General features: G+C 42.1%; 1 protein-coding gene across 5 annotated transcripts; it reads left to right on the plus strand.

Moving 5' to 3' along the window:
• The first annotated feature begins 882 nt into the window (after positions 1-882).
• On the plus strand, positions 883-26060 carry TBP (TATA-box binding protein). 5 transcript variants are annotated; one of them, XM_075597023.1, is made up of 8 exons: positions 883-1027; positions 4024-4181; positions 5475-5797; positions 11666-11753; positions 17551-17642; positions 20871-21038; positions 22547-22641; positions 25053-26060. In XM_075597023.1, exons 2-8 carry the CDS (start codon positions 4134-4136, stop codon positions 25130-25132), a joined length of 894 nt encoding a protein of 297 aa, XP_075453138.1. In that variant the 5' UTR covers positions 883-1027; positions 4024-4133; the 3' UTR covers positions 25133-26060. The 5 variants fall into 5 exon arrangements, with proteins under 5 accessions (XP_075453138.1, XP_075453140.1, XP_075453141.1 ...); XM_075597025.1 differs by lacking the exon at positions 883-1027 and adding an exon at positions 1169-1931; XM_075597026.1 differs by lacking the exon at positions 883-1027 and adding an exon at positions 1169-1874.
• The last annotated feature ends 1798 nt before the right edge of the window (positions 26061-27858 follow it).

The following is a 27858-nucleotide window of genomic DNA, read 5'->3' on the forward strand; positions in this document are numbered from 1 at the left end:
CGTAGCGTACCGTTGCCATGACAATGCAGCATCATTTGATGCCGCACAGCCATTTACACGGAAGATGCAGAGGGAGACACTCAAGTTGGACAGATGCAGGAAAATGCCAGGAGACGCCGCGCCACGCCACAGCACCCTGCCACCGGTAACACTCGACATCGGGTAAAGTGAGGGGGGTGAGAGAGGGGGGTTACAATTAGACAATTTTTGGGGGGCGGGGGGTGGGGGGGGGGGCAGTGCCTTTTTTCCCCCCATAACTTAAAATGTATATGGTGTGTGTATGTACGTATGTACGTATGTACATATATGTATGTATGTCTTTTATATAGCGCCATTAGTGTACATAGCGCTTCACATTAGTAATACACGTGACAATCATATAAATAACAAATAATATACAAATAACAAACAGATCATGGAAATAAGTGCTTCAGACATAAAAGTAACATTTCGGAAGAGGAGTCCCTGCTCCGAGGAGCTTACAATCTAATTGGTGGGGAGAACGTACAGAGACAGTAGGAGGGCGTTCAGGTAAGTGCGTCTGCAGGGGGCCAAGCTTTATGTATCGTGTATAGTATAATTACATAGTGTTAATTAACCTATGTCACTGACTATATGTTGCTCAATGCACAGTTAATTATGCTGTGTCCCCCTACAGTATATGTTGCTAATTGCAGATTATAACTGAGCTCTGCCCTTGCACACCGCGTTGAGCTACTAATCATTGCACTTTTCTTCAGCAGCTTTGCTTTTAATACGCAGCGCCTCCACGGTGGGCGGGGTAACCGGAGTGACGTGTACACACCAGCCCCGCCTCTCCCCGCTTACAACAGGCGAGCGCCCTACTCTTTCAAAAAAACCTCCCAGATACCGGAAGTGACCTATGCGGCAGCGCCGTAAGCTGATTGGCCGAGCCCACCGGAGGTGGGCTGCCGCTGTCTCGCACATGCGCACGGCCGAGTGGAGCTAGCTGGAATGGTGCGGTTGGCGACTGTGATGAGCGAGGGGTCGGTGCGAGCGGCTGCAGGTAACACGGGCCCCCCTTCTCTGGGAGGGTAGACCCCGTGCGGAGGCGCTGACGTAGTGACGCCCGTAGAATTCCCAACGTCTGCTCAGTGATCACCACGCCACCCGCGCGCACACACACACCCCTCCGTGTTATTAACCCCTGCCGCCCCCCCCCGCACACACCTCTCACAGGGGCTTAGTTATAATAATGTGACTCAACCTCCGGTGTGTGTGTGTGTGTGTGTGTGTGTGTGTGTGTGTGTGTGTCCATTAGTGGCGCTCTTATTGAGCTGACAGAGTGCAAGCTCTGCAGGAGAGGGGCTTCTCCCAGCCTGTGCGCTAGCTGCCCCCCACCCCTCCGTTCCTTGCATGTTACGAGACTGCGCTTCGCACTGGGCTGGTGCTATATAGAGACAATATAATCATATAGTTGTATATTGTGAGGCTCCTGTGAGCGGGATGCTCTCACCCCCCTTTGCCTTGTGATATGTTATTAGCACTAATCTTCGGGCTGTGTAGGTGATTTAGGCCCATATTTACTACATGGTGCTGCACCATTAGACACTTTTTCCACTGCTGTGGCCTAGCTTAGTAAATATGAACCATAATGCATGAATGCTCTTGGTTCAGGGGTTGTATATGAAATGCTTATTCTTTTGGCCTTGTGTGTGGTATGTGTGTGTGTGTTCTTGTATGCCCTGTTTTTCATTGTATAAAATAGAAATACATAATGTTGCTGGTACCATTGATATGTAGTGTGAAAGCAATGTAGGATTCCCCTTACTGTATTTACAAATGCATCATGTGACATTAGCCACACTGATAACCCCTCAATGTTATTCAGAATATTACAGACTATCCATGAGGTTAAGTCATATTGCAGTGTTCAGTGTACTTGTTCGTGTGGGCATGTAATGGTAAATGTGAGTGCTTGGTCAATATTTAGCCTCCCATAGCAGCCATCCAGGAATTTTCTATCCAAATTAACAACATAACTTGCACATATCACCCAGTGCTACTGGCGTCTTGTCCCTGTGGTCTGACTGGGGTGGGGGTGGATTTCCTATTAAATAACTGCGCTGAGTACACTGTGGGTGTATAAAAACATACATACAATAAGGGAATATTTAGATAATGCCCTGTTCTTCAGGGAATAATACCATTATTTACCAATAATGCTCCCGGCATTTGCCTCAAGCCTTCAACTCCTCCATCCAGGCCGATAATGCCTCGTTCATCAGGAGTTGTTACTTGAAATCCTAACTTACTGTCCTTTGCCATAGGTTAACGTAGCACTGGGTGTAGGTCCGTGTTGTACAGGTGCGTTGTATTGCAGCATGTGCCCAAATTATGAATATTAATGGATTTAAGGAGGGACACTTGTATGTTTGTGTAGAGGGTCATTGGTAATCTTTTAATCATTGAAGTTTTCTTTTTCTGCTAGTTGGGTCTGAAATGCATTTTGCCGATGGGCCTATTTGACAGCAAATTGTATTTAGTGATTGAGACATAACTCATGGGTTACTAACTAATCCTCTGAATGTTATACATGTCTTGCTGTAAATATTGACTTTGCTCTGACTGTACATACTCGGCATGGCAAATTTTCTAAATACTGTAACCGGGTTATTATGCACACACGCACTCGCCATACCTTCCAGATCTAGCCAAACTACAGGAGTGCTGCATCTTTTAGATTGTGCAGCACTGCAGTGTAGCTGTATACTCAACCTCCCAAAGAGACTTCTCCATATAGAGCATAACTCTTGTACAGAATATTGATGTTCTCCAATGTGATATAACTACCCCTCATGTTCTGCCATATTTTGTTGTTGAATGATAAGGGATTTGTTTCACAAACACTAGAATCTTAAAAAAGAGCGATATATATGCCCTGGGAGTTTATTCAGTAAAAGGTGATGGTCAATGGTGATCATTAAAGGCACAGTTCCTCCTGCTTGTTTTATTCTTGTAAAGATTGCTTTACTGACTGTGCAAATACAGTATCTGTTTTTGCCAGTATTTTTTTTTTTTTCAGCCTGTTCACAAATTTTTATTTATTTAATTTTGTTAAGTATTTTATTCCTTTCGATTTTAAATAATGCATTGAAAAGTTAAAAGGTAATACGGATATAGCTGGACCTTGCATGACCAGCAGCAGAATGGAGTTGTTATATTGACTTTTGTTGTGGTCAGGAAAATTCATACAATTAAAGAATCGAATGCTTTGTATTCTAAATGATCAGCTTGGCTTTGCGACGGAAACACTAATCTCGTACACTAACTTCAAGATGACAACGAGTGAAATTAATCTTTAGAATAGGTTGGCATCTCAGATTTTTCCAATACACGATCTGTCAATTTTCTCTCCAGCCAATTAGGGCTGCATTGAATACTTTGCCTGTTTATTAACCGCTTGCATGGATGTGTAATGTATGATCCAATTAGATTTTGTGTATATTTATTTTTGAAGATGTGATGTATAGATCTCGTAAATATTGTAATGCGGGATGTAGCCTATGCGATGTTGGGTTGCTACGCTTGAAATACATTTATCAGATTAGAGTATTTAACAGTTTTTTTTTTTTTATACAAATCAAGTAAATAAGAATACTTGCATACAACTACTGCTTTGTGCAGTTTGCCTGCTTTTGTACAATGGTATTTTTAGGGGGTTTTTTTTCGTGTGGTTTTTCTTGATCCCATCGCAACTAGTATTTCCAACTCCATACGCGAAGGTCTAATGTCTTTGCCCAATAATATTTTTACGCAAAGTGTCTAGAGTAGGTTTCACTTTCTGAAGCAAAAAAAACTACCACTGTTGATGTTGGTCTTGAAACTCCCCAAACATGAAGAAAATAGTGGGATCTCGGGCATATATACAAGGGTCACAAGGAGAGTTGACACTGGTATTTTAACTGGGTTCACCCACTTCAAAGGCAAGTGGCATTACCGTGTGTGTTTGTTATTTTTGGGGGCTGTAATAAATGATGCTGCCACTTTTCTATTTTGTAGATTTGTAAGAGCGGCTGGAATGGTTGGATACACATTTTTGAGCCAGTGAAGTTGTTAACACCGTTTTTCCGTTGACATTGCTCATCCCCAAGAGGGCGTGACACAGGATCATGGATCAAAACAGCTTGCCCCCCTTTCAGGGGCTGGCATCCCCACAGGTGAGTGTGACATAACCCTGCAGGCAGAGCCAGACTAAATCAGTGCTTGTCAAACTATTCTTCCTAATCTCCTATTTCTGCTTTTGCGTTATTGAGGCAACCCTAGATATAATGGCGGTAAACTCCAATAGTGTTACCATGAATGCGGTTGTAAACAAATTACATGAGTGCTACAACATTTTACGTTTGTTAAACTTGCATATGTAATGTGCACTCCTACCCCAGCAGGTAATTATTTTTATGTGTATGTATATATTGTAAGGGTTTGTCAATCTATTCTATCTATCTCAAAGGGTTATTGAACTCGTTTTCTAAAAGGAAAAGATTTGGGAGCAGAAGGGCCACACGTCTATTGTAACTGAAAAGGTTACTGTACATGAAAAATGACTATGTGAACATAACATCTGTACCATAGATGTTGACATTAACTTGGATTACAAGTGTGTTTCAGTATTGGAAAACTGCACTTGGAGGCTTTTGAAACTGAAATGGAATTACCAGGGACACATAAAGTCCAAGGGCCACATGTAGCCCCTCCGGGGGCCGGATTTTGCCTGCAAACAGACTCGGTTGAAGAACCCTGTAATATCAAATCAGAATGAATGGCAAACAAGGAAATGTATGAAATTTGCTCCTATCTCTGCACTATATTTTTAAATCCTAAAATATGCAGAGGAAGGAGTATATTACATACAGGTTTTTTGCATGCCAGTCATTCTGATTTGGTTGACTATATAACATATTGTTTGCCCACTTATGTAGAAGTATAAGTGCTATTGTGATCATCTGACACTTATACATGCTCAGGGTTGTGTAAATATAAAAATGAAATGCCTATGCATCTATTACAGCTCCTTTCAGAAGAGTGAAAATAAGGGCAGCAACACCTACTGTTTACTACCTTCAACATTTTAGTTGTATAATACTGTATTTGTCTGTTCAGTTTTTTACCCTGATACTGTAATGTCCGAGATCACTCAAGACCTTGAAGCTTGCAAACATCTTGTATAATCCAACTAGTTTAAACACAGACTTCCTGAGCACTCAATCTTGGTAGTTGGATGGAAAGGGTACAGGGTGTTTTGTCTTCTGTAGAATACAATTTTTTTTAAACTGTTTTATATTTGCTCCGGCTCACACACGAGGTATTTCAAGGGTACGTGCACATGTCCTGGTGGGCCTTGTTGTGGTTTTTTTTTTTTTTTTTTTTTAAACAATTTCTCCAATATTTGCTTCTTTTTGGTGTGATGCTGCCATTGTTGAGAGTTTTTATCTTCCTTTGTTTTTCCTTAGAGTGCAATGACTCCTGGGATCCCCATCTTCAGCCCAATGATGCCCTATGGCACTGGCCTGACCCCGCAGCCTGTGCAAACCACCAACAGCTTGTCAATACTGGAAGAGCAGCAGAGGCAGCTGCAGCAACAGGCGCTGCAATCCACTTCACAGCAAGGCATTCAGGGGCCTGGTCAAACCCCACAGCTATTCCACTCTCAGACTCTTACCACAGCTCCTCTGCCAGGCAACACACCGCTCTACCCATCCCCAATGACCCCCATGACCCCAATAACACCTGCCACTCCTGCATCTGAAAGCTCTGGAATTGTACCTCAACTACAGTAAGTGCTCTGTTCACAATGGAACTTGCTAAAGGGGCCGTCCATCCGAAGACCAAAAATGAACCAGTGACATGTTTAACCCTTGGAGTGCCCTAATGCTATACGGGATCCGTCATCCGGTGCTTAATGCGATCATGCGATCATATGACCCGGAATTGCGTTCCGATGACACTGACACCAGACCCCAGCACTGTTAAGGTTAATGTGTTAAGTCTAGGTGGATCTCACCAATTTTTATTAACAAATCAGACATCTAAAAAATCAAGTTAATTTGTGAGCTGTGACACTGCTGCTCACTTTGTGTAATATCGCTGTGCGCTGAACAGGATTTTGCACAGGAAAAGCGCCACGCTTTCCTCTCCTGGTTTGTAGGCCCTGAGAGTGGACCACATGTTGAGTCAACACTTTGTCACTAAGGCAGATGATTACATTAAGTTGTTTTCAAACTGTTGCTTTTATGTGTAAAATAAGAATGTGTAGTCTCTCAAAATACTACACAAAATGAAATCGGTGGCCATCCTTCCCAAATAGTTTGAGACTTCTGTACGTTTGTGTGAGTTCATGAAGAGGCTTATTGCATCCAACACATTTACTCTTTCTATGAAGAAATACTTCCGGTTGGCAGTGTAGCCATCTAATTGATGACATCAGAGTTCAGTTTTGTCCTTATGCGTTGCAGGCATCTGGCACGGAGTAGATTACTTTTGTACTTGCACATTTTCAAGTTGTTAAAACTAGCTTCTAGGGTTCCAATTGTTTCAACTGATCAAGTTGCAAGAGCCAAATTCAATCAAATAAAGCGTAAATGTTCATGCACAAGGGAGAACACTACAGCTGGAACTGCCTGTCCTCTACCGCTTGCCTTGCGAATTCGGCACTTTATCCCGTCCTACGCCGTGAGGTTCCAGGGCCAGACAAATGGCCCATCAGGATTAACACAGCGGGGGTCCCTGCGTTTTAATGGGACTCGCGCCTTGTGAATGCTACCAGGTTCCACCTGTCTGTAAGGGAGAGACTGAATCAGTCACACTTCCTGCGCGCCTCTAATAGGCGATCGCAGGACTTTTATTTTAATAGTGTAACAGATGTGGGGAGCGCAGACCATAAGACAAAAGATATATAAAACAATTGTCAGTGGAATCACTGTGGTGGAGAATACATTTCAAGCATGCAACCAACCATGCACTGGGAATGAGAAAGGGGAAGCACAGGTGCTGATATATGCTTATACAACCCTATATAGGACACACACACACACGTGCGAGGTGTCTAAACAATTTTTACAAAAAGCTCTGTGGGGTGGGAAAAATCATAATAAATACATAAATATCTGACTCTCACGGCCATGTGTGTCACCGCATAAAAAGGTATCTTTAGATTCTCCTCATGAACCGCAATCAATGCCCCAGTAATCGTGCAGACACAGTGATGGTGATGAATAAAATTGTTTAGACACCTCGCACGTGTGTCCTACATAGGGTTGTATAAGCATATATCAGCACCTGTGCTTCCCCTTTCTCATTCCCAGTGCATGGTTGGTTGCATGCTTGACATTTATTCTCCACCACAGTGATTCTACTGACAATTGTTTTATATATCTTTTGTCTTATGGTCTGCGCTCCCCACATCTGTTACAGTAATTACCTCAAGGATCCAGGGGGATTCTCTACCAGTTAGAGCTGCACCAAACCACTACGGGCCAGTATTAAATATTTATTTCATTTTATCTACGGCACTTTTGCGTTCTATCATTGTCTTGATTTGGGAAGCGCCTCAGTTTTTGTTCCATTGTCTTATTTTAATAACATATTTTTTTTAGCAGGAGGTCTTTGGAGCTGAACCGCATTAATTCCAGGGACCCCCTGCTTCCCGAGATGCGGGTCCCGTTATGGGGTGCCGGTATCTCAGCGGCATGTTTCGATTCTCCCACGTCACAGCCCATGTGATCGGGAGATTTTGAACAAAGCAGGGATTCCGGCACCCCATAACGGGGCCTGTAACTCGGGAAGCAGGTGGTCCCCGGACATGAAATCAATGCTATTCAGCTTCGGAGACCCCTTGACTTAACCGGAAAGGTTGCGGGAGGGGGTTAACCCCTTCATTACTTTAGCGGTAATAACCGCTATGGTAATGAAAAGGTTAAGCCCTCCCACTACCCACCCGAGAGGCCTAATCACCCACCCTGGGACAACTACCTCCTTCATCAACCTCCCCTGCCCCCAATATACAATACATTGAACAAGCCCCCTCCAAACACATACTGTACAGTAATGGGCAAAATCCCTATTATCCATATCTGGATAATGGCTAACTTGCCCATTGAAAAATAAAACTTAACCAAAACATTACCCAGCCAGCATACAGTAAATTAAAGTTCTACTTACCCTTGCCCGGATTAAGGCTGTCATTGTCCTCATCGTCTTCCTCTTCTTCAGTGGGCACCAACAGTAAAATAAGAAAATGAACTATTGGCCACTAACCCCTTAATCACCTTAGTGGTTATTAATCACTATGGCAATTAAGGGGTTAACCCCCGCTACCCACCCGGGAGGCCTAGCCACCCTCCCAAGGGCAACTCCCCCCGGCCCCCCTATGGGCATGGGTTGCCACTAAGGCAGTCAATGTACAACCTGCAAATAAAAAACCCAGCAGCAAATAAAAAAAGACATTCAATTAAAATCAAACCGCATTGATTTCAGGTCCTGGGACCCCCTGCTTCCCGAGTTACAGGTCCCGTTATTGGGTGCCCGTATCCCTCTGCTTTGTTTAAATCTCCCGATGACGGGCTGTGACACGGGAGAATTTAAACCTGGCCGCCGGGATACCGGCACCCCATAACGGGGCCTGTAACTCGGGAAGCAGGGGGTTCCCGGACCTGAAATCAATGCGGTTCAGCTCCGGAGACCCCCGGCAACAAAAGAGTTATTAAAATAAAAGCCCAGCGATCGCCTATCAGAGGCGCACATGGAGAGTGACTGGTTTAGTCTATCTCTTACTGCGCTTCTCTTACAGACAGGTGGAACCCGGTAGGATTCACACAGCGCGAATCCCATTCAAATTCAGGGACCCCCACTGTGTTAATCAAATGGGCCATTACAGCCTGCTATGGACAATCTCTCTTGTTTTTGGCAAGATGGCCATGCTTTTGTCCCGTGATGCGGTAGAGAACAGGCAGTTACATCTGTGTATAGACCAAGCCTTTTTTTCATTTTGAGCATCTATTGGGAGAAATGTTAATTGTGCTTAAGATCTAAAGATTTATATTTAATTAAAACATTAAGGATTGCACACTTTTTCAAATGGAAATGGTGTGTCTCTCTCTACATATCATGCCATGCTGGCGGCACTCAAACTTCACATCTCCTGCCCAGGTGCTCAAACCGGAGGATTACCTATATAGGTCAATTAATAAATTGGCAGGTCTGTATGGAAAAAATAAAAAGCGTATTTATTAAAGTGTTGGTCTTGTCATGGGAGGTTCTGTCCAGGAAATAAATGTTGATTCCATAAATCCACTTTTTTTTTTTTTCATATAGACGTGAGTGATAGTTTAGAGATGGTAGACTTTGGAGAGGTCATTACAAGCACTAAAAATACTTTAATTGTGTTGCCGGTGCACAATTGTTTATTGGACAATATTCATTTTGCATAATTTTTCAATCTATTAGATTAACATTCTTGTGTATGTGTGACTAGGACAGCTGTAATTTGAGCAGGGATTGGGAACAGTTGATTCTCAGTACAAGGATTGCTCAAGATCTGATATGAAGCTGGTGCACTCAGTGCTATGCTTTTTGACGCACTCGTTTTGTTGCTTATAGTGCATAAATGCTGGAGTTGTGTGCGACAAAAGGCAAACACCTTGAAGCTTCATCATGGAGAGTAAATACCCCGTTCAGATTGGGATAAGCGGGTATTAGGATCACCTTTTGGGCTCTACAAGTGATGTTCAGTTGTTCTTGTTGCACATGTGAAGAGTATAGCTGAGGGCCATATTTACTAAGGTGTCTTCTGCCGCAAGACACCTCAAAGTCAACAGGTATTTATTGTGTTCATGTTTATTGGGTTTTTAGGCTTACCTGTTTTGATCTGTTTGACTGTTGATGGTTTAATTTTTGCAAAGAAGAATATATTTTTTTTTTAAAAAGACCTAAACCTTGGACCAAGTCACATCAAGGCATTTGTACAAAAACATAGAAACTCTAAAGCATTTTGTATACGTGGAAACTTAAGAAAAAAGCTAGTATTTTTCAAACTTGACACTTATTTTTTTAGCAGCCTGGTTGGGGAAAAAATAAAAATAAATTATTGCTTAGCTGTACTGCCATTAATTCACTTCGGTCATGGAAGGAACTGGGCCTTCAACTGTGGAGGACCACCTTACTTGGCCTCTGCACTCTGTATATTAAAAAATATTGGACTGACAGCTGACAAAAAAAGCCTACAATGCTAATGTGTAGCATGAGCTTGGGAAGCTCCAACTGGACGAGGTGTACCTGAAGTGAATTTGTTTCATGGGCAACCATTGAAAGCAATGCTAACTATAATTTGAGTAGCTGATTTATTAGTTGTTTAGATATAGTGTCAAATGTGTGCAAGGTGTTTATTTTTTTATTTTTTTTAATATATAGCTATAACCAGGAGTTGACTCCTGATATATACATTAGTTGAATAGTATAAAAGGTGTATATAGTATAGACAGCACAACTCCAATCATGGGAGATTAGACAAAAATGTCTGAAAGGTGGTAAAAAGGGACCCTCAATCCCTCAAATATAAAACCAAAACATATCAAAGATACCGTAGGTCGCTAGACAAAATGTGGTTAAAGAAAAGTATTTACTAAAAACAAATCAAAATGCATCAAGACTTAGTGCACAATACACACAGCTGACGGTCAAAAGACAAATATGCACAGAACGAAAAGTGTGTGTGTGTGTGTGTGTGTGTGTGTGTGTGTGTGTGTGTGTGTATTATACACGCTCACTAATATACACTGAAATGATGTGGAATAAACAGCAAAAAAAAAGGGAGACTAAAAGACGCGATAAATCACGCAGGCGTCATTGATCGATTGATAATAGGACTGCTTTGCTTCATATTGCTCCTGGTTATATCTGTGCGGGTGCTGTCATACTGAGGAGCTAAAGGGAATTACCCGTGGCACTTGTCTCGAGGGAATGGGGTTTATCACCCGACACGTTGCACTTTTTTTTTTTTGCATTTGTTCGCCTACGTGATTTATCATGTATTTTATTCTTCCCCTTTTTTTGCTGTTTAGTTCACATTTCATTGTAGATTAGTATATATATTTCTAACACTTTTTTATTTTTTTTTTTATTTTTTTTTCCTGTGCCTATTTGTATTTTGACAGTCTGCTGTACTGTATGTGGATTGTGCTTTTTGTACTAAGCCTTGGTGTATTTTGATTTGTTTTAAGTAACTACCTTTCTTTAACGACATTTTTGTTTAGCGACATCTTTATTGCTATTTCAGTGCTAGGAACGCCATTTCTTTTTTGCTATTGGTTGAATATTGTATTGAGCACTTTTGAAAATCCCAACTTGTCCTGGTCAAGTGTAAAATTTGGGGTGAGAAGTTGCGCCTCACCATGCTTTGCGTAGAGCTATGACTTTCACTGGCCGCAAGGTGATTGAAAGCCTTGCCACCAATGTGGTCCTATGCCGTACATTGAAGGACATTTTTCCTCTAGTGGTAAAGGTCCATGAAATTATTTGTTGGAGCCCTGTGTACATACACTTGTTTTTTATTTTTTTTCCTTTTTTTTTTTTTTTTGTACTGGCAAATTTAATTCATTTATTCGAGGGCTGATTTATTCTGTACCGTAACATTGTGTTCTGTATTTAGAAATATAGTGTCAACAGTGAATCTTGGCTGTAAACTGGACCTAAAAACAATTGCACTTCGAGCCCGAAATGCAGAGTATAATCCTAAGGTAAGAATTTTGTATTGATTTTCTCTTCCTCTTTCCCCCCCACCCCCCCTTCCCCCATCCCAATGTTTTATCTATAAACAATTATTTCTAATTTTTTAGATTGGCTTTTAAAAGCCTTCATCAAAATAAGATAAAAACACCAATCGCTTCATTTAAGCAAATTGATCTTTATCTATACCGAGTCTAGACCCTATGCACACAGCATTATCGTGTGTGTGTGTGTGTGTGTGCTGCGTGTACACACTGTGAGCACTCGGGATTGTATTCAGTTGCAAAACTCTTAAAGCTGCAGTTCAGTCTTTTTTTTTTTTTTTTACTTCAATAGTTTCATGTGGGCAATCTCTAATTACCTAAAGAACTGTATAGCTGCAGGTCAATTCGTTCTCCATGTATTGATCGGCAAAATTTGGCAAGATCTTTTAAAGGGATATGTTTTTCTTCTGCTTCTTTCTCTCAGTGGAAGCTCATGAATATTCATGAGCACTCCTGCACTGACATGTGCTAGAGGGAGGGCAGGGCTGACGAAGGGGTGTGCCAGAGCTTGTGACAGGACATGAAGGGGCAGTGCCTTAGCAAATGGCTGTTAAAATAGAATACAAGAAAATTGGTCTTTCAAAGTTGTTTTTTTAAAAACAGAAAATGCTAAAAGTATTTTTTCTTACTACAGAACTGATTTATTGAAAAAAACACACATGCAGGATATTGACTGAACTGCAGCTTTAAAGAATCCTGCAGTTACTATTCAACATTCTAAAGAAGACTTTTTCGGCCCATATTCCCTAACACTGGGAAGCATCGTCACAGAATATTACAGAGTTTACCTCCATTCAAATTAAATTAATATCTATACCAATGGGAAGCTGCTTCACGGGATATTAAATAAGGGCCTTAATGTGTTCTATATATCTATATCTCTATTGAACCGGTTGTTGGGGCCCTATAACAATTTTATGCCAAATCGGCCCCTTTTGGTATATATAAAATACGGCCTGTTTAGTGTTCTTGGTATATTTTTCTCAAAGTAGGTTTCTAACATTTAGTCAGGCAGGTCAGTCACTGAATGCTATGTTTGATCAAACTGTGTGTGTGTGTATGTGTGTCACACATTAGCATTTCATGCATTGAGGAACTATGTTTATTTATAAAAATGTTTTACCAGGAAGTAAGTAATACATTGAGTTACCTCTCGTTTTAAAGTATGTCCTGGCATAGCGTTAAGATGACAAAGAATACATGGTTACATAAGTGAACAGGGTATACATTGCATGCACAGTTAGAGATAATATATATTATAGGCATAAGTAACCGTTACAGACCAGAGTCAAATGTGAGACAGCTTTAGTTTTGAAAGAACTTAAACTGGTGGTGGCTGAGAGAATCTCCGGTAGGTTGTTCCAGTTTTGGGGTGCACGGTAAGAGGAGCGGCCAGATACTTTGTTGAGCCTTGGGACCATGAACCTTGGGACCTTTGGAGTCAGATCTCAGATAAATGCTGCAAGTGGTAGGGGTGAGGAGCTTGTTCAGGTAGCTGGGTAGCTTGCCCAGAAAGTATTTGAAGGCAAGGCAGGAAAGATGAACTTTGCGCCCAGACTCAAGTGATGACCAATCTAGTTCTTTGAGCATTTCGCAGTGATGTGTGTCGTTGTTGCATTGGGGAATAAAACAGCATTTTGAGTTGTAGAGGGTGTCAAGTTTGCTACGGTGGATTTGGGGTGCCGAGCCATATACTATGTCTCCATAGTCTATAATTGGCATTCGCATCTGCTGTGAGATACGCTTTCTGACCAGCAGACTAAGGCTGCGCTTATATGACGTCGCCATTGCGATGAGTTGTATTTGAAGTTTAGGCGACGTCGCTGGCTAACGTCATAAAAGGGGAGAGCAGAGGCACGGAGAAGCTCCCGATTGGCCGCAAGGGGAGAATGCCGCCAAAAAAAAATCAAAGATCAGTGACTACCAGATTTCTGGTAGCTCTGTCGCAGTCACGTGCACTATAAGCGCCGGTGCCGGCGACAATGCATTTGTTTTTCCACAATGTCACGTCCCCGTTGCCGGCACTATAAGCGCAGCCTTAGGGAGGATTTGTTCCTGTAAAGTACACCTAGTTTGGCGTATGTTTTGGATGTCCGGGTATCAATGTGCATCCTGAATGTTAAGTGGGAGTCAAACCATATGCCCAGGTATTTAAAACTGGTAACAGGAGTTGGGGTGGTATTAGCGTTTGGTTCTAATCAGGAGCTCAGTCATTGGAAGCTTTAGAAATTTGGTATTGGTCCCAAATACCATTGTTACAGTCTTGTCAGTGTTTAAAAACAGTTTGTTTTGGGAAATCCAGTTTGTCTCAAAGTCAGACTGAAGTATGTGTTCAAGGTCGGAGAGGCTATGGCTGTATGCATATAAGATTGTCATCCGCATACATGTGTATTGAGGCTTCCTTACAAGCTGTGGGAAGATCATTAATGAACACTGAGAAGAGTAGGGGCCCCAGAACAGAGCCTTGCGGGACACCACAGGTGCTATCCAAGGGGTTGGAGTAAGAGCCGGAGATAGACACATGCTGGGATCTACCTGATAGGTAGGACTGAAACCAGTATAAAGCATGCTTCCCTATTCCAGAGGACAGGAGTTTAAGCAGGATAGCATGATCAACAGTATCAAAAGCCTTTGCAAAATCTAGGAATATTACACCAGTGAGTTGCCCCCTTTCCATTCCACACTGTATTTCATTGCAAACTTTTAGCAGGGTAGTTACCATGGAGTGTTTGGGGCGAAAGCCAGATTGGAATTGGCTAGGGAAATTTGTCTTGGTATAGTAATCGCTTAATTGGGAGTGAACACATTTAGTATTGGGAGAAGAGATATTATCCTGTAGTTTGAGACCGTGTTTTGTCCACACTTTTGAAGATTGGGTCAACTCTGGCAGTTTTCCAGGTCTTCGGGATATAGCCTGCAGACAGGATAGAGTTGACTATGGAAGCAATTGGTTTGGCAATGGCTGGAGCACCAAGTCTTAGGAACTTAGATTGTGGTAAGTTAGGTCCACATTGGCTACTTAGTTTTAATTTGAGGAGCGCTTGTGTAATCTCCTTCGGACACTGGGCCAAATTGAAAATTGTGGGCAGTGTTGGGAGGGGGTGGGGCTATATGTGTACTCCCAGGATGAGATTCGTGTTTGTTGTGTGGGTTGCGTTTCGCTAGTAAGTTAGTAGCACACCCCACAAAGTAATCATTGAATGCATTTGCAATGGCGATGGGGTTTGTCGGAGTAATATCCCTCTTAGGGATATTACTTGGTTGTTAATGGTTAGAAGGCTGGAATATGTTGTTGATAACCTTCCAGAAGTTAGCTGGGTTTGATGTATTCTGGTGAAGATTGTCAGAGTAGTATTGTGCTTTTGCATGTCGTGTTTACCTTGTGCACATGTTCCGCATGCATCTGTAGTGATTAAGATCCTTGATAGTCTGTTACTTTGTAGCTTTTCCACAAGGCATCCCTGAACTGGTAGAGTGCTATAAGGTCAGTTGTAACCCACGGGAGCTGGGCACCCCTTACTCTTATTCTGCATAGTGGAGCATGGGTATCACAGAGTTTTAAGAACTCTGATTCGAAATAGTCTAGCGCAGAATCAGGGTCGGGAATTAAATCGATTCTGTGCCAAGGGCAGTTGGTAAGGTCAGCCAGAAACTGTTGTGTGGGTTAAAGTTACCAAATGTTCTAGTGAGGAGAACTTTAGGGCTTGGTTGGGGTGGTTTAATTTTCCTTACACAGTATACTATTGTATGGTCACTAAAAATGTCAGGAAGGGTGCCAGAGGATGGATTTGAGGAGAGAATCCAGTCTAGCAAGGAGTGGTTTTTAGGGTTGAGCCAATTGAAGTTGAAATCCCTTAAGAACTAGCAGCTCACTCCTCTCATTCTGAGAGGAAATGGAGCCAAGAAACTGGGTGATATCAGTCTGGGACTGTAGAAGTGCTGTAGTGGGGCGGTAGATGCCAGCAACCAAGATGGGCTTAGAAAAAAGGAGGCAGATTCTGCCAACCAGGATTTCAAAAGATGGTGGGCTTGGGGGGCAATATAACAGTGTAAATTGTAAGGTGTCTGCAATATAAAATAACACCCCTCCTCCTCTCTTTGACCTATTTCTCCTAGATATGGAGTATCCCTGAATGGCGATATTTGCATCGGGAGTTTTAGGGGTTAGCCATGTTTCTGTGAGACCGATGGCTTTGGGATTATGGATAAGGTGGAATTCTCGGGGGTATGGGACAGAGTTGAAATGGGAGGGCCTGGGTTAGGTTCAATATCACCTGCTAAAAAGAGTAATAGTTTGAGTAGAAATTTGAGTAGTTGTTTGCAATTTATAAATTTGTGGTAGGTGAATGGGTGATCGATGCCGCCGCAGCTCCTATGTACTCAGGCTCACCAGGAAGTGGTTTGAAGATAAAAAAAACTTTATTCGGCTACATAAAACAGATACTCTGACAGATAAACTAAGGACCTCCTCACCCCACGCGTTTCGAGCAAAACTGCTCTTTCTCAAGGAGTGTGACGTATGTGAAAGGAGGGCACTATTTAAACCCATCGTGTGTGTGTGTGTGTGTGTGTGTGTGTGTGTGTGTGTGTGTGTACTAAACAGCAGGGGTGTGCCTTTTCCTTGTTAAATGTTTTGCTGCATTGCAATGCTAGGGTCTACTCGGGGTTTGCAGTGGGTGAGGGTTGAGGGGGGGGGTAGTTGTGTGCAGTCAGTGTTGGGAGAGGCTGCAGTGAAATAAGTTGTAAAGGGGTGGGGGGTTAAATTGTTCTAATAAGCATGGGGTCATAGTGTGGTCAGGGAAGCTCACCGTTTAATGCCTTGTTTAGAAGCGTTTGCAGTAAGTCCAGTCCCCAGTCACCTCTATACTATAGTCTGTCTAACTATATATTCTCACTTAAAATTATCACTTTTGTGCATCACTCTTAAGATGCCAATGCTACCCTGCCAATGCGTTCCTTAGACTGGTGTTACATTTATACATCTAAGCAGTCGCATGACCCCCCCCCCCACCCCCAATAAATCTGCCTGTTAGACAATTAATAGCAACAGCACACCGTTAAAAAAAAAATAGTACACCTTTTTGATCTTCAAACATACCAAAGATCAAAAATTAAGGCAGCGTGGGTATTTCTTTTAAGACAGTGGGTTGCAGATCAACTGCATTAGGATTAGTGATGTACTGAGTACCCGGAAATTACCCGGTTTACCTGGCGCTTTTTCAGTTACCTGAAAATTCCCCGGAGCCAGCAGCAGGGGTCTGGGACCCGCACCTGGTAATTTCAGAGTAGCTGAAAATACTTCAACACTTACCTGCAGCCGGCGACGGAAGGTGATGAGGAGGACCGCGGCGACATCTGTGAGCAGCAGCAGCCGTCCAGGTGGCGGTGGTCGCAGCAGAAATCCGTGTTCAGCCGGTAGGAGCAGCATGGATACAGCACACAGTTGATGCCGGTGGGAGCTGGGGAATCATGTGACCGGAGCAGGAGCGTTCCTATTGGACAGCCGGGGAGTGCTGCTGCTCCCAGATGTCGCCGTGGTCGTCCTCACCCTCAGCAGCGACCTCCTAAGTGCCGTCCGGGTAACTGGGTACCCGTTACCCGGTTTTCTGAACATTTAGGGACCCGGTACAACACTAATTAGGAATATAAGCCTTTGTGAGCCCAATTGGATGTGAATTTTGTTTTACAATGGAACAGACATAAGGTAATATGTAGTTGTCAAAATGATCATTTGTAATTCGAACATTTTTGCTTTCTACCTCAGCGTTTTGCTGCTGTCATCATGAGAATAAGAGAACCGCGTACAACAGCACTTATATTCAGCTCTGGAAAAATGGTGTGCACGGGGGCTAAAAGGTAAGCATTGCAATGATGGTCTTTGTTACCCGTTTGCGGCTAAAGATTGGGAGGTGGATGTGCTGGTATTTGTGGTTTACTGCTGCCCATCTTTTGTACTGGTGTAGGGTTATGGAAGAAATTATTGTAGGAGCGCAAATGGACCAACATGTAGAATCAAGAGGTAATATGGTTGGAGGGTTATCCAATGAGATGTGTGGATATGTCTCCACATCCTTGTGTAGTGAAAATAAAAAAGCCTCACTCCAATGAACTTTGCAAAATTGTATTTAAAATGTGATGAGCAGGATCAACGTTTTCGGTCCCTACGTGGACCTTTTGTCAAGATGTTGATCCTGCTCCTCATCACATTTTAAATACAATTTGGCAAAGTCCGTTGGCGTGCTGCTTTTTTCTTTTCACTATGTATACAGTACAATGCCTCACCTTGGTGGATGAGCACCCGGGGCAGATCATCGCTTGTTGTGCGAGTGCACCTTTTATGCCTTCTTCCACATCCTTATGGACAGAAGCAACCGTTTTGACATTTGTTAGTGAAGGAAAGTGAGTTTGACACGGACATTTCTCAAAGTAAATTTCATTTAATAGCGCAGCATACAGTTAGGATAATAGTACAGTGTTCCCTCCGTGTGAGGATAGCAAACACCTGGTCAAAACAAATGATCTCATCTTAAGCACTGATATATAGATATATAGATAGATATCTGAAGAAAACAGTATCTCTATTTCATTCTTGCATACTGAATTTTCCCCACGCCCTCGCTGTTCTCTTGTCAGCATTTTCCTGCTATCTCCTAGGTGAGAGCTCCTATATGTGGTGGAAACTCTATTATATTATCAGGTAGAAACCTTAATAGTTAAAACCAGGAAGAATGATTTATAATATTGCTTGCAGTATGATTGTGACAAATCTAATACAGAGTGCTTTTCCTGGTAATGTACAGGTTAATAAAAGCTTCAATCAGACTTAGAACTATGCAACTAATTTTGACAGATTTATTATAAATCATTCTTCCTGGTAATGCACAGGTTATTAAGAATTTATATTAGTGTTAGGTACTCTTGAGATGTGGTCTGCCGTGTAGAGGCTCAGGGGCTTACAACACTTTGGCCAAAATGTTAAACTAAAAGACCATTTTATTTCATAGATATCTGTACATATATATTTAGGCACTGTACCGTGTATAGGTTTCACTGGATGTGCACTGAGCTCTGTCTGTGTTTCATGTTCTGTCTCTGGTTTTAAATATATATCGCCATGCTCAGTAGCACTCCTCTGTGACACCTATATGCTTATATATATGTTGTGGTTATTTTGGGGGTTCAATATGAGCTTGCAGGTGTCCTGTATGTTTTAGAAACCTTAATAGGCAGGTAAGTGTACCTTGCGTGGATCTGTATATATGGAGGGCACCTATCTGTTCCACAGTGCACTGATAGTGGCTGATTAAATAGAAACCGCACCCTCAGAACTACGCTTTATATTGTTCCTCATACCCTTCAACTATCTAGGTGGATTGTCTCAGTGCCACCAAATGCTTCATATGTACGGTCTGTATATTATTACATAATTTAAATCTGATTGATGCATTACTGACTGCTATAATTCATGTGTTCTATAACCACACGGGAACCTGGCAGGGAAAGGGTTACCTTGATATTGAGTTAGAGACTCTTCGACACACCCTCTCCCGCCTCCACAAGGGCTATTTAACCGCCTCCACAAGGGCTATTTAACCGCCTCCACAAGGGCTATTAAACCGCCTCCACAAGGGCTATTTAAGACAACATTTCTTGATCTGGTCATTACTCCTCCACTTGAAGCGTGCAGACACGTAAAACCTGTCCGCAGCGGGTCTTATTGACGAATGCAGGATGCACATGAATCTCGTGCTGGAACCGGTTGTATAGCGATGATTTTTTTTGGCTTACATCAGATAGATATGATTCAGATAGACAGGAATTGCTGGCATATACTGCCTCTCATTACCACACTTACAGGATATATGGTTACTCTGCAGGGATAATCTAACACTGTTGATTTAGCAGTAGAGACATATATATGAGGCATTTGAGCACTGATTATCTGTATACTGACCACTCGGATCATAGAGCCAAGGGTTGATACTGCCTACCCAGCACTTTAACTCCTTATCAGTGGGCTACACATCAGTGCATTTACCATTTGTGTTTTATTATCAGCCACTATCCATGCACATAGGTGCCCTACATATATACAAATCGATGTGAGGTACACTTACCTGCCTATTAAGGTTCACCTACCTGATAATATAATAGTTTCCACCATATATAGGAGCCTTCACCTACCACCGGTCCTATTTATATCCAGCGTTATGGTTATCTATACCTCACTACACTCCTATGTGAATCTGTACATCTATAGGGGTTTTATTATAACCCTACATCTGTACCCAGGCCTCAACACTGGGGATTCTATGTGAATCTGTACATCTATAGGGGTGTTGTTATAACCCTACATCTGTACCCAGGCCTCAACACTGGGGATTTTAAACATATCACTGTAAATAATATTCACAAAGTGAGTTGTATATGTTAATAAAGTTTTATTATTTTGTTCCCAAGAGGTGCTCATCCTATGACTAGAATCTCTTATGCTACGGTTAGTGATACACATATCAGTTATACTATTCTGATATACAGCCCAGGTGTATTACACTAGTCAACACAATCACTATATTTGGAGACAAATATGTCTGGCATTATTTACTGTGACATATTTTGGACGAATGCAATATTGGGGAACCTTTTTGATCCCTTGTGGATCATATTCTATGTACATGTTCATTTTTCCCTTGTGCACCTCCTATACATAGATAATAAAATATACTAAACATCACCATGTAATACTACGATTCAGCAGCTAGTTTTAATCTTTTGAGTTTCCTATCCTACCAATTCTGAGGAAGGAGCTAATCCCAGTTGATACCCACTGCCATTAGTGGAGTACAGGAAAATAAAATTACGGTAAGATGAATACATTTTCAACTTTTTTAATACTTTCTGGTGTAGGCTTGGATTCAGTACAACTGGACAACGTCTTACATTTGCTTTGTATATAAAAGTAAAAATGTAATTTTGTATTGCATTGTTTTCGTATTAAGACATTTTGATATGTTCTTTAAAGAATCTTTCACAACGTGTGATTTATCAACTCTCGTGTGTGTGATCCATTTTTATTTTTTTTAGTGAAGAACAGTCCCGGTTGGCAGCCAGGAAATATGCCAGAGTTGTACAGAAGTTGGGATTCCCAGCTAAATTTCTGGATTTTAAGATTCAAAATATGGTGGGGAGCTGCGATGTGAAGTTCCCAATCAGATTGGAGGGATTGGTCCTTACCCATCAGCAGTTCAGCAGGTAATGACTTGGCAAGGTTTCTGTTTTGTTGGCTCTTTCAAGACTTACACACGTTTTACCAAACAAAAAAGGTGTGTGTGTGTCAGTCAATTGACAAACTACATTTTAAAACTTTAATTTCCATTAATTGCAGCAACTATACGTTTTCTGCTAGACTGCAAAACAATTTGTCACGTGCTTTATATTGGTACATAGAATTCCCATGACCTACAATATAGGAAATATTAGCTAGTCAAGTTTTTTTTAAAGTGAAACTTCTATGCTGGCACCATATGAAAATTTTCCTGGGTGTAAATCGCCTTGAGTGCAGTCCTGGAAATGTCTCTTCTCCCCCCTTCCCCCGCGCATGCCCACAGGACTCTGCACATGCACGCCACCAACAATAAATAGGATGGACCGGGGGGTGGCGGGGGAAGACAGAGAGGAGGGAGAGGAGCTGGGAACACCGGGCAGGGAGAGGGTGAGAGCCGCGTCCCCAACTAAAACAGGCCCAGAGTCTCACACACACCCACACAGAATTCAAAGTTAGTATAAATATATTAGTATGAAAAGCTAAAATGGGGGGAGGGAGGGGGTGCATTCTCAGTCACACTTCTTTGTTTTGTCACTGAAATTGTGTTTCACTTAAAAACATCACCATCACAAATACAATTTGTGTGACAAAAGACGAAGTTTCACTTAAAATGCGTGTGCTCAGCGCGCACAATTTCATTGTTTTTTTTTTAATTCTTAATGTTGACCGTATGCTTTTGATAGAACTAATTTATTGACCAGTATATGCACACTATACAGATTCAGTCGGTTTATTAACGAGTTTTCCTCAAGGAAACAGAAAGTGAAACGCAGGCTGACCACTGCCAGACCCGTGCTTCCTGAGGTACAGGCCTCCGTATGAGGTGCCGGTATCTGGGGCTGTTTTAAAATATCCCAGTCACGTGGGAGAATTAGACTTGCATGAGATGCCGGCACCCCATACCGGACTCTGGGAGCAGTGGGTCTTCTGGGCTGAAGTGAATGTGGTTCAGCTCCGGAGACGCCTTGCTTTAATCCTATGTAATTAAAATAACATTGCGACCGCCTGTTAGAGCTGTGGAGGGAGAAGGGCCGCGTCTGTCTGCTCTCACTACGCATCTCCTCCAGACTGATGCAGCCTGGTGCGATTAACACAGCGGGGGTCCCATTCAGAAACAGGAACCCCAGCTGTGTTAATCCTGATGGGCAATTCCCCCACCTGCTCTGCACTTGGTAACGATGAGGCCACACTTAGTCCACAGTTCACCAGCTCATGGTGCGGGGCAGGGCGACAATAGGTCTGACTACATCTGTAGTTGGTGTTAAGTGCAGTTCTGCTAACGTAAAACCTGTGTACCTTCCACTCTCCTTCACAACTCCATTTGGTAATGATCCATTCACAAGCTGAAGGCACCTAGATGCAATGTCACAATGTGGTACTGCAATAGTCTTTCTCTAAATCTTTTCCTTTTTTTTTTTGTTTGTTTGTTTTCCAGTTACGAGCCTGAGTTGTTTCCAGGTTTAATCTACAGAATGATCAAACCAAGAATTGTCCTACTTATTTTTGTTTCTGGAAAGGTTGTATTAACTGGTAAGTGACCTGTCCATAAAGCACTGGGTCTTCACTAGTTAAAATGGGTGTCGTGGTGTATTTGTCGTCGTCGTCCCCCCAAACCAGCATATATATGCATTTGGTTTATACATCTAACTGCAGTAAGCAGGTCATCAGTCCCATGTCCTATTTATTATGTTGCCTTTGGTTGAAATGCAGAACAGTCATATTTGTACATACTAAAAACAAGCACTTGAGGGAATAACATCTATACAAATGAAAGGCTAACACATTCCTATTGCATGAAAGTGGGATGTAATGATGGATTTGATTTTTAATTTTATGGGTTCTAATATAGATTTGGGAAGGGAAAATAATTTTTGGAATATTTTGTACTCGTATGTGAACATCTCATGGCTGTGTAAGCGCAAAACGGGATACTCACCGGATAATGGATATGATGCTGAATACTGCGGGACATAAATTGTTAAAAACAGAAACATGGCCAAAGCTTTGGTCCTCTGAGGGAACCATCATCAGTGTCAATTAAACTTTAGGTACACTGGTCATATAAAAATTATCTTCTGAACAATTAATGTTCTGATGTTTTTTCTTTTGAACTATTGATTAATTTATTTCACCGAATGCTAGGAAGTGATTTTTTATGGCAACTTGTCACGAACGCCGTGGTGGCTGTGTGCGATCACGTGGCTGTGATAACATCCAGCTGACAAGCTTACCTCCCGGCAGGGCGCTAGAATTGAGCAAGAACTCAAAAGAAAATCGCACCTCGTTATGTTTCCACCACCAAGAATAACTTAAGTTCTTTACTTCAGGAGTGCCTGGTCCCTTTTTTCTCTAGAAACAAAAATGTAATTGACGCACAAACCCAATGTGTCAAAATGCGGGTAATGTCTTCACAAAGGTACTAGGTTCAATTAGAGCCCAAAGACACTACTTATAACATTTTAGATTTAATACATAAAGTGTACAGTGCTTGTTTACCGAAAAGAACTGTTACAAAAACATACTATATATATTTTCATAAAATAATAAAACTGAGAACCTATATGTTGCCAATAAACAATATTAGATCCCTTTAGTGGTCTTGAAGTTGAAGATATGAGAACGTACATGTTATTGCTGTAACACCCCATTAATTCTGCTTTTGATGCTCAAATTCATTGTTTTGATGCTCAAAATGTTGCCTCTTAACAAGATAGGCCAACATTTTGTGGGTGTATCTCCCACTCATCAATCTTTCGTGATATTTAAGGCTGGCAGCGAGTGATTTTAAACCCAAATGAATATACCATGTAACACTCCCTATAACCCCTAGGTGCTACCCTCATCACTTCATTCGCATGATTTTTCTGAAGGCTGCCGTTTTGCATTCTGGCAATTCAGTATTTAGGCTCGTCCAACATCTCTTACCCTTGTGAATTGCCCCAGATTTAAATTCTTATATTATGGGGGAATCTTTAAGTACTGTATTGACCCTCTTCTCACCTGTCTGCTAGCCAGATAGGGCCCAGGAATTTGTATAATGCCCTCTGAAGATGCATCTGATTAGGTCAAATCTCTGGTAGATCGCGTACACCCACCAGTCATTTTACTTATCAACACCTTTTCTGACAGGAGACCTAGAATAGGTACATTTAAATAGAAACGTTAACCCATTGGTTGCTGTATTTGCTCACAAAATGTAACATATTTGTCTCTAGCATGACAACTTTTTAAAAATATTAGTTGGATGGGGCATTTAGTTTTCTTTCTGTTGGTGGTTATACACATACAGTAACAACCCTGGTAAATGGAACATTGTCACAAAATTGATGGCACCATGTTAGATTAAAGAAATACATACATGCTACATTTTAGATTTTAAACTGAGTAATGTTTCAATAGTAGTATTCCTGTTTAAAGCAGCAGAACAGGCTGTATTGCCATTTTACATTTTTGTTTTTTTAATTACAGGTTTCAAGCAGGGTCTCTCCGGAGCCGAACTGTTTTCATTTCCGCTCCGCAGACCCCCTGCTTTCAGAGATGCTTACCTCTGTAGTGGTGCTGGTATCTATGCAGGTGGGGAACGGAGTACCTAACATAATGACGACTTTAACTGTCCCGCGGGCCAATAGAACGCTGTGACATGTTCGTTGAGGCTGCCAGTGTGACCGGGGCATTTAAACGTCACATGGATACCGGCACCTACTTCAATCCTGTGATTAAAAGTAATACATAAACCACGCAATGAAGCCTGTTTATTGCTGCCTTAAAGGCAAAGAAATCATTTCAGTACTGAGTTTTCTCTGCTTATAGTATCCTCACATGAGGATAACAGAGCACTTTTTTTTTGTATACCTGGTAGATCAATGGAAAACAAATAGTAGGACTTTTATTTTTTTAAACTTTACAAATGCAAGATTTTTGTTAATTTTTTTTTTTTCTAGGTGCGAAAGTCCGTGCAGAAATCTACGAAGCATTTGAAAATATATATCCTATCCTAAAGGGGTTCAGGAAGACAACGTAACGGCTGCTTTGACGTTCATTTTTGTATGTTTTTTTATATAATATATAAGCGTTGGTACTTGACATGGCACAGAAGTAACCGAGGCGGCGGTGGATCCCCGTTACATATGGTGTTGCACCAGCATTAGTATGTTCCTGTCGGTCACGGCTTCATTGACACTTATTTGAGCTGGTTTTACTTCATGGCGGTAATTGAGCCAATGTATACTTGGTTTTATCTACAATTTTTACGAGACACCTTTTTTGTTTTTCTCGACTTTTAATAGTTTAATGGTTATTTTTAATCAGGATTTTAGTTAAACCAACAGTGATACCGTTTTGGTGTTGAACGAGGCATTGTAGATGGGCTGCATCAATACTTCTGACACAGCTTAAAAAATGTATTTTTAATTGAGATCTATTCCTAAATTGTGTCCTGAAAGCAAAACTGTCATCCGGGATTAAAAAAAGGATACCATTGTGGGTTCCTATTGGTAAGTAGTGCTCAGAAATAAATGCCTTGTATTTTTCCTTTATGGATGTATTTGAGCCCCTATCCTGCACTCTCTAGCATGACAGCCAGCAGAAGTTATCCAGAAAGGTTTATTTTCAAGAATCAAATGTGCTAGTAGACAACCTACAGTCCTATCATTGTAGTCCACCCTCTTGATCAAAACAATGACTGTAATCAGAGTATCTCAAAATAAAAAGCAGTTTGAACTTATTTAAAGTCAGTCGCCACAACGAATAATTGTTATTTCTTCCCAGTTTTTAAGTGCGAACCGTTAAACTATATTCTGTCTGAAGCCACTTAAAAAGCACTGTATTGCATTTCCAATTTGAAAGCCTTTTATCATCCTATTTTAAAGGTGTTGTTTTTTTAATGTTTGTGCCAGAATCATTCCCGTTTCCAGTGTTCAGCAGGGCAGAGAATAAATTTATTAACTATCTCTTCTAATTGTCTTTCTTGTGTTCTATGCTGCGTGTGTTCCTCAACAAAAAGTAAATGTGTGCGTAATGAAAAGGAAGTTGTTGCATCACTTCCTCACCCATTCAAGAAAAAGGTTGAAGGTTAAACGATACTGTATGCAGGCTCGTTGAGTGGGCAAAAAGTCTACCGTGGCAACGTTCTATATGGTAAATTGGGAATGGTCTGCTTGGCTCTAATGAAATTATTTCTAGGATTTGGAAATTCTTGTCCTTCCACTTCTTTGGCTACCTCTCCCCATCGGGAGGCACAGCACCTCCTCACCGGAGCGTCTCAGCCTCTCCGCGGAGGAGCCCGAGGTGGAGGAGGAGGAGGGCGGACGTGTGCAAGGTGAGGAAACGCACGGGAATGGGTTATTTAACGCGTCCAAGACTCACCCTGCCCTTTGCCCCCCCTACCCTCCCTCCCAATGCCCTTTGCCCCCTGACCTTTTCCCCTTTGCCCCCCTGCCCTCCCTCCCCCTGCCCTTTGGCCTCTTGCCCCCCTCTCCCTGCCCTCTTCCCCCCTGCCCTTTGCCTCCCTGCCCTCTTGCCTCCCTCCCTGCCCTTTGCCCTTCCACGCCCCTTGGCCCCCCCCCCCCCGCCCTTCCACTCCATGCCCCCTGCCCTTCCACGCCCGGGCAACGCTGGGTATATCAGCTAGTAACTAACTAAAAAACACCCTAAACTATACAGCACTTAACCTACAACTAACTGTTAAGCGCTGTGCACAGCTATATCAGACAGCACGGAGGGCAGTGAGATCGTACGCCTTGAGGTACTCGGTGGAGGCAGTGAGAGCGCCGGTCCTAAACCTCGGCTCTAAGGGGATTCCCTGCAAGATGCGGACGGCATTATAGTGTTATTTTTACACTCATTTGTTATGCGAGTATTTCATTGGCTGTGCTAGCTGTTTTTTTTAATAAATTGTTAGTGTAGATTGCACACTTTCAATCTCTACATGGGCCGAACTGCAAGCATTGTTGAAAACATCTGACAGCACTTGGATCGCAGGAGGGAGAGGATTACACGTGGGATTCGTGGCAATAGCGAAGAAGTGGTTAAAGCACAGATTCTCTACACTGCCCTGTTTTAAGAGATTTTTTGTAAGTAGGCATTAACATTGTCTGCATAAGTGTGTTATAGTCCTGAGATACTGCGCAATGGTGTGATTGCTTTATCTCTTTTAGGAGGATTCTCCAGCATCCCATCTCCATTCCTCAGTACTTGGACTTTCCAGGGGAGGGTTTCACAAGGGACTTTTGCATCTTATGGACGTTACATCTCATGAACTATGTCTTGTTTGAATATTTGCTAATGCTTAAGGCTAACCTTACAGTGCCGGCTATGGTCGCTGGAAAAATCAAATTGAGATGACTTCCACGCTCCGTGGCGCTGCTCTTACTATAAGGGCACGCGATGGCGGCAATGCATTTGTTTTGATGCGGTGGCACCGTCGCCGTCACTATAAGCGCAGCTTAACTTTGTACCTGCAGGATGAGTCAAACATTTCAGATGTCCTGTCAACAAAACTAGTTAACCCCAAATACCGTCTCTTCCTAACCTACCACATCTTGTTTTATTTCTTGTACCATTTACGTTGTCCTCTTATATTGACACCGATGTCTGTCTGCACCACTCTACTTGTATAGTGGGGGTAGGACGGTTGGATCTAGTGGTAAATGATGATGGGGGGATGTTGTAGAGATAATGGAAGCTGTAACAAGATACACATCGTTTTGTCTGCTCCAACTGTAACAAACTTGTTAAACAAGCATCTTG

The sequence above is a fragment of the Ascaphus truei genome, chromosome 4 (genome assembly GCF_040206685.1).
Source record: "Ascaphus truei isolate aAscTru1 chromosome 4, aAscTru1.hap1, whole genome shotgun sequence".
In the NCBI taxonomy this organism is placed as follows: domain Eukaryota; kingdom Metazoa; phylum Chordata; class Amphibia; order Anura; family Ascaphidae; genus Ascaphus; species Ascaphus truei.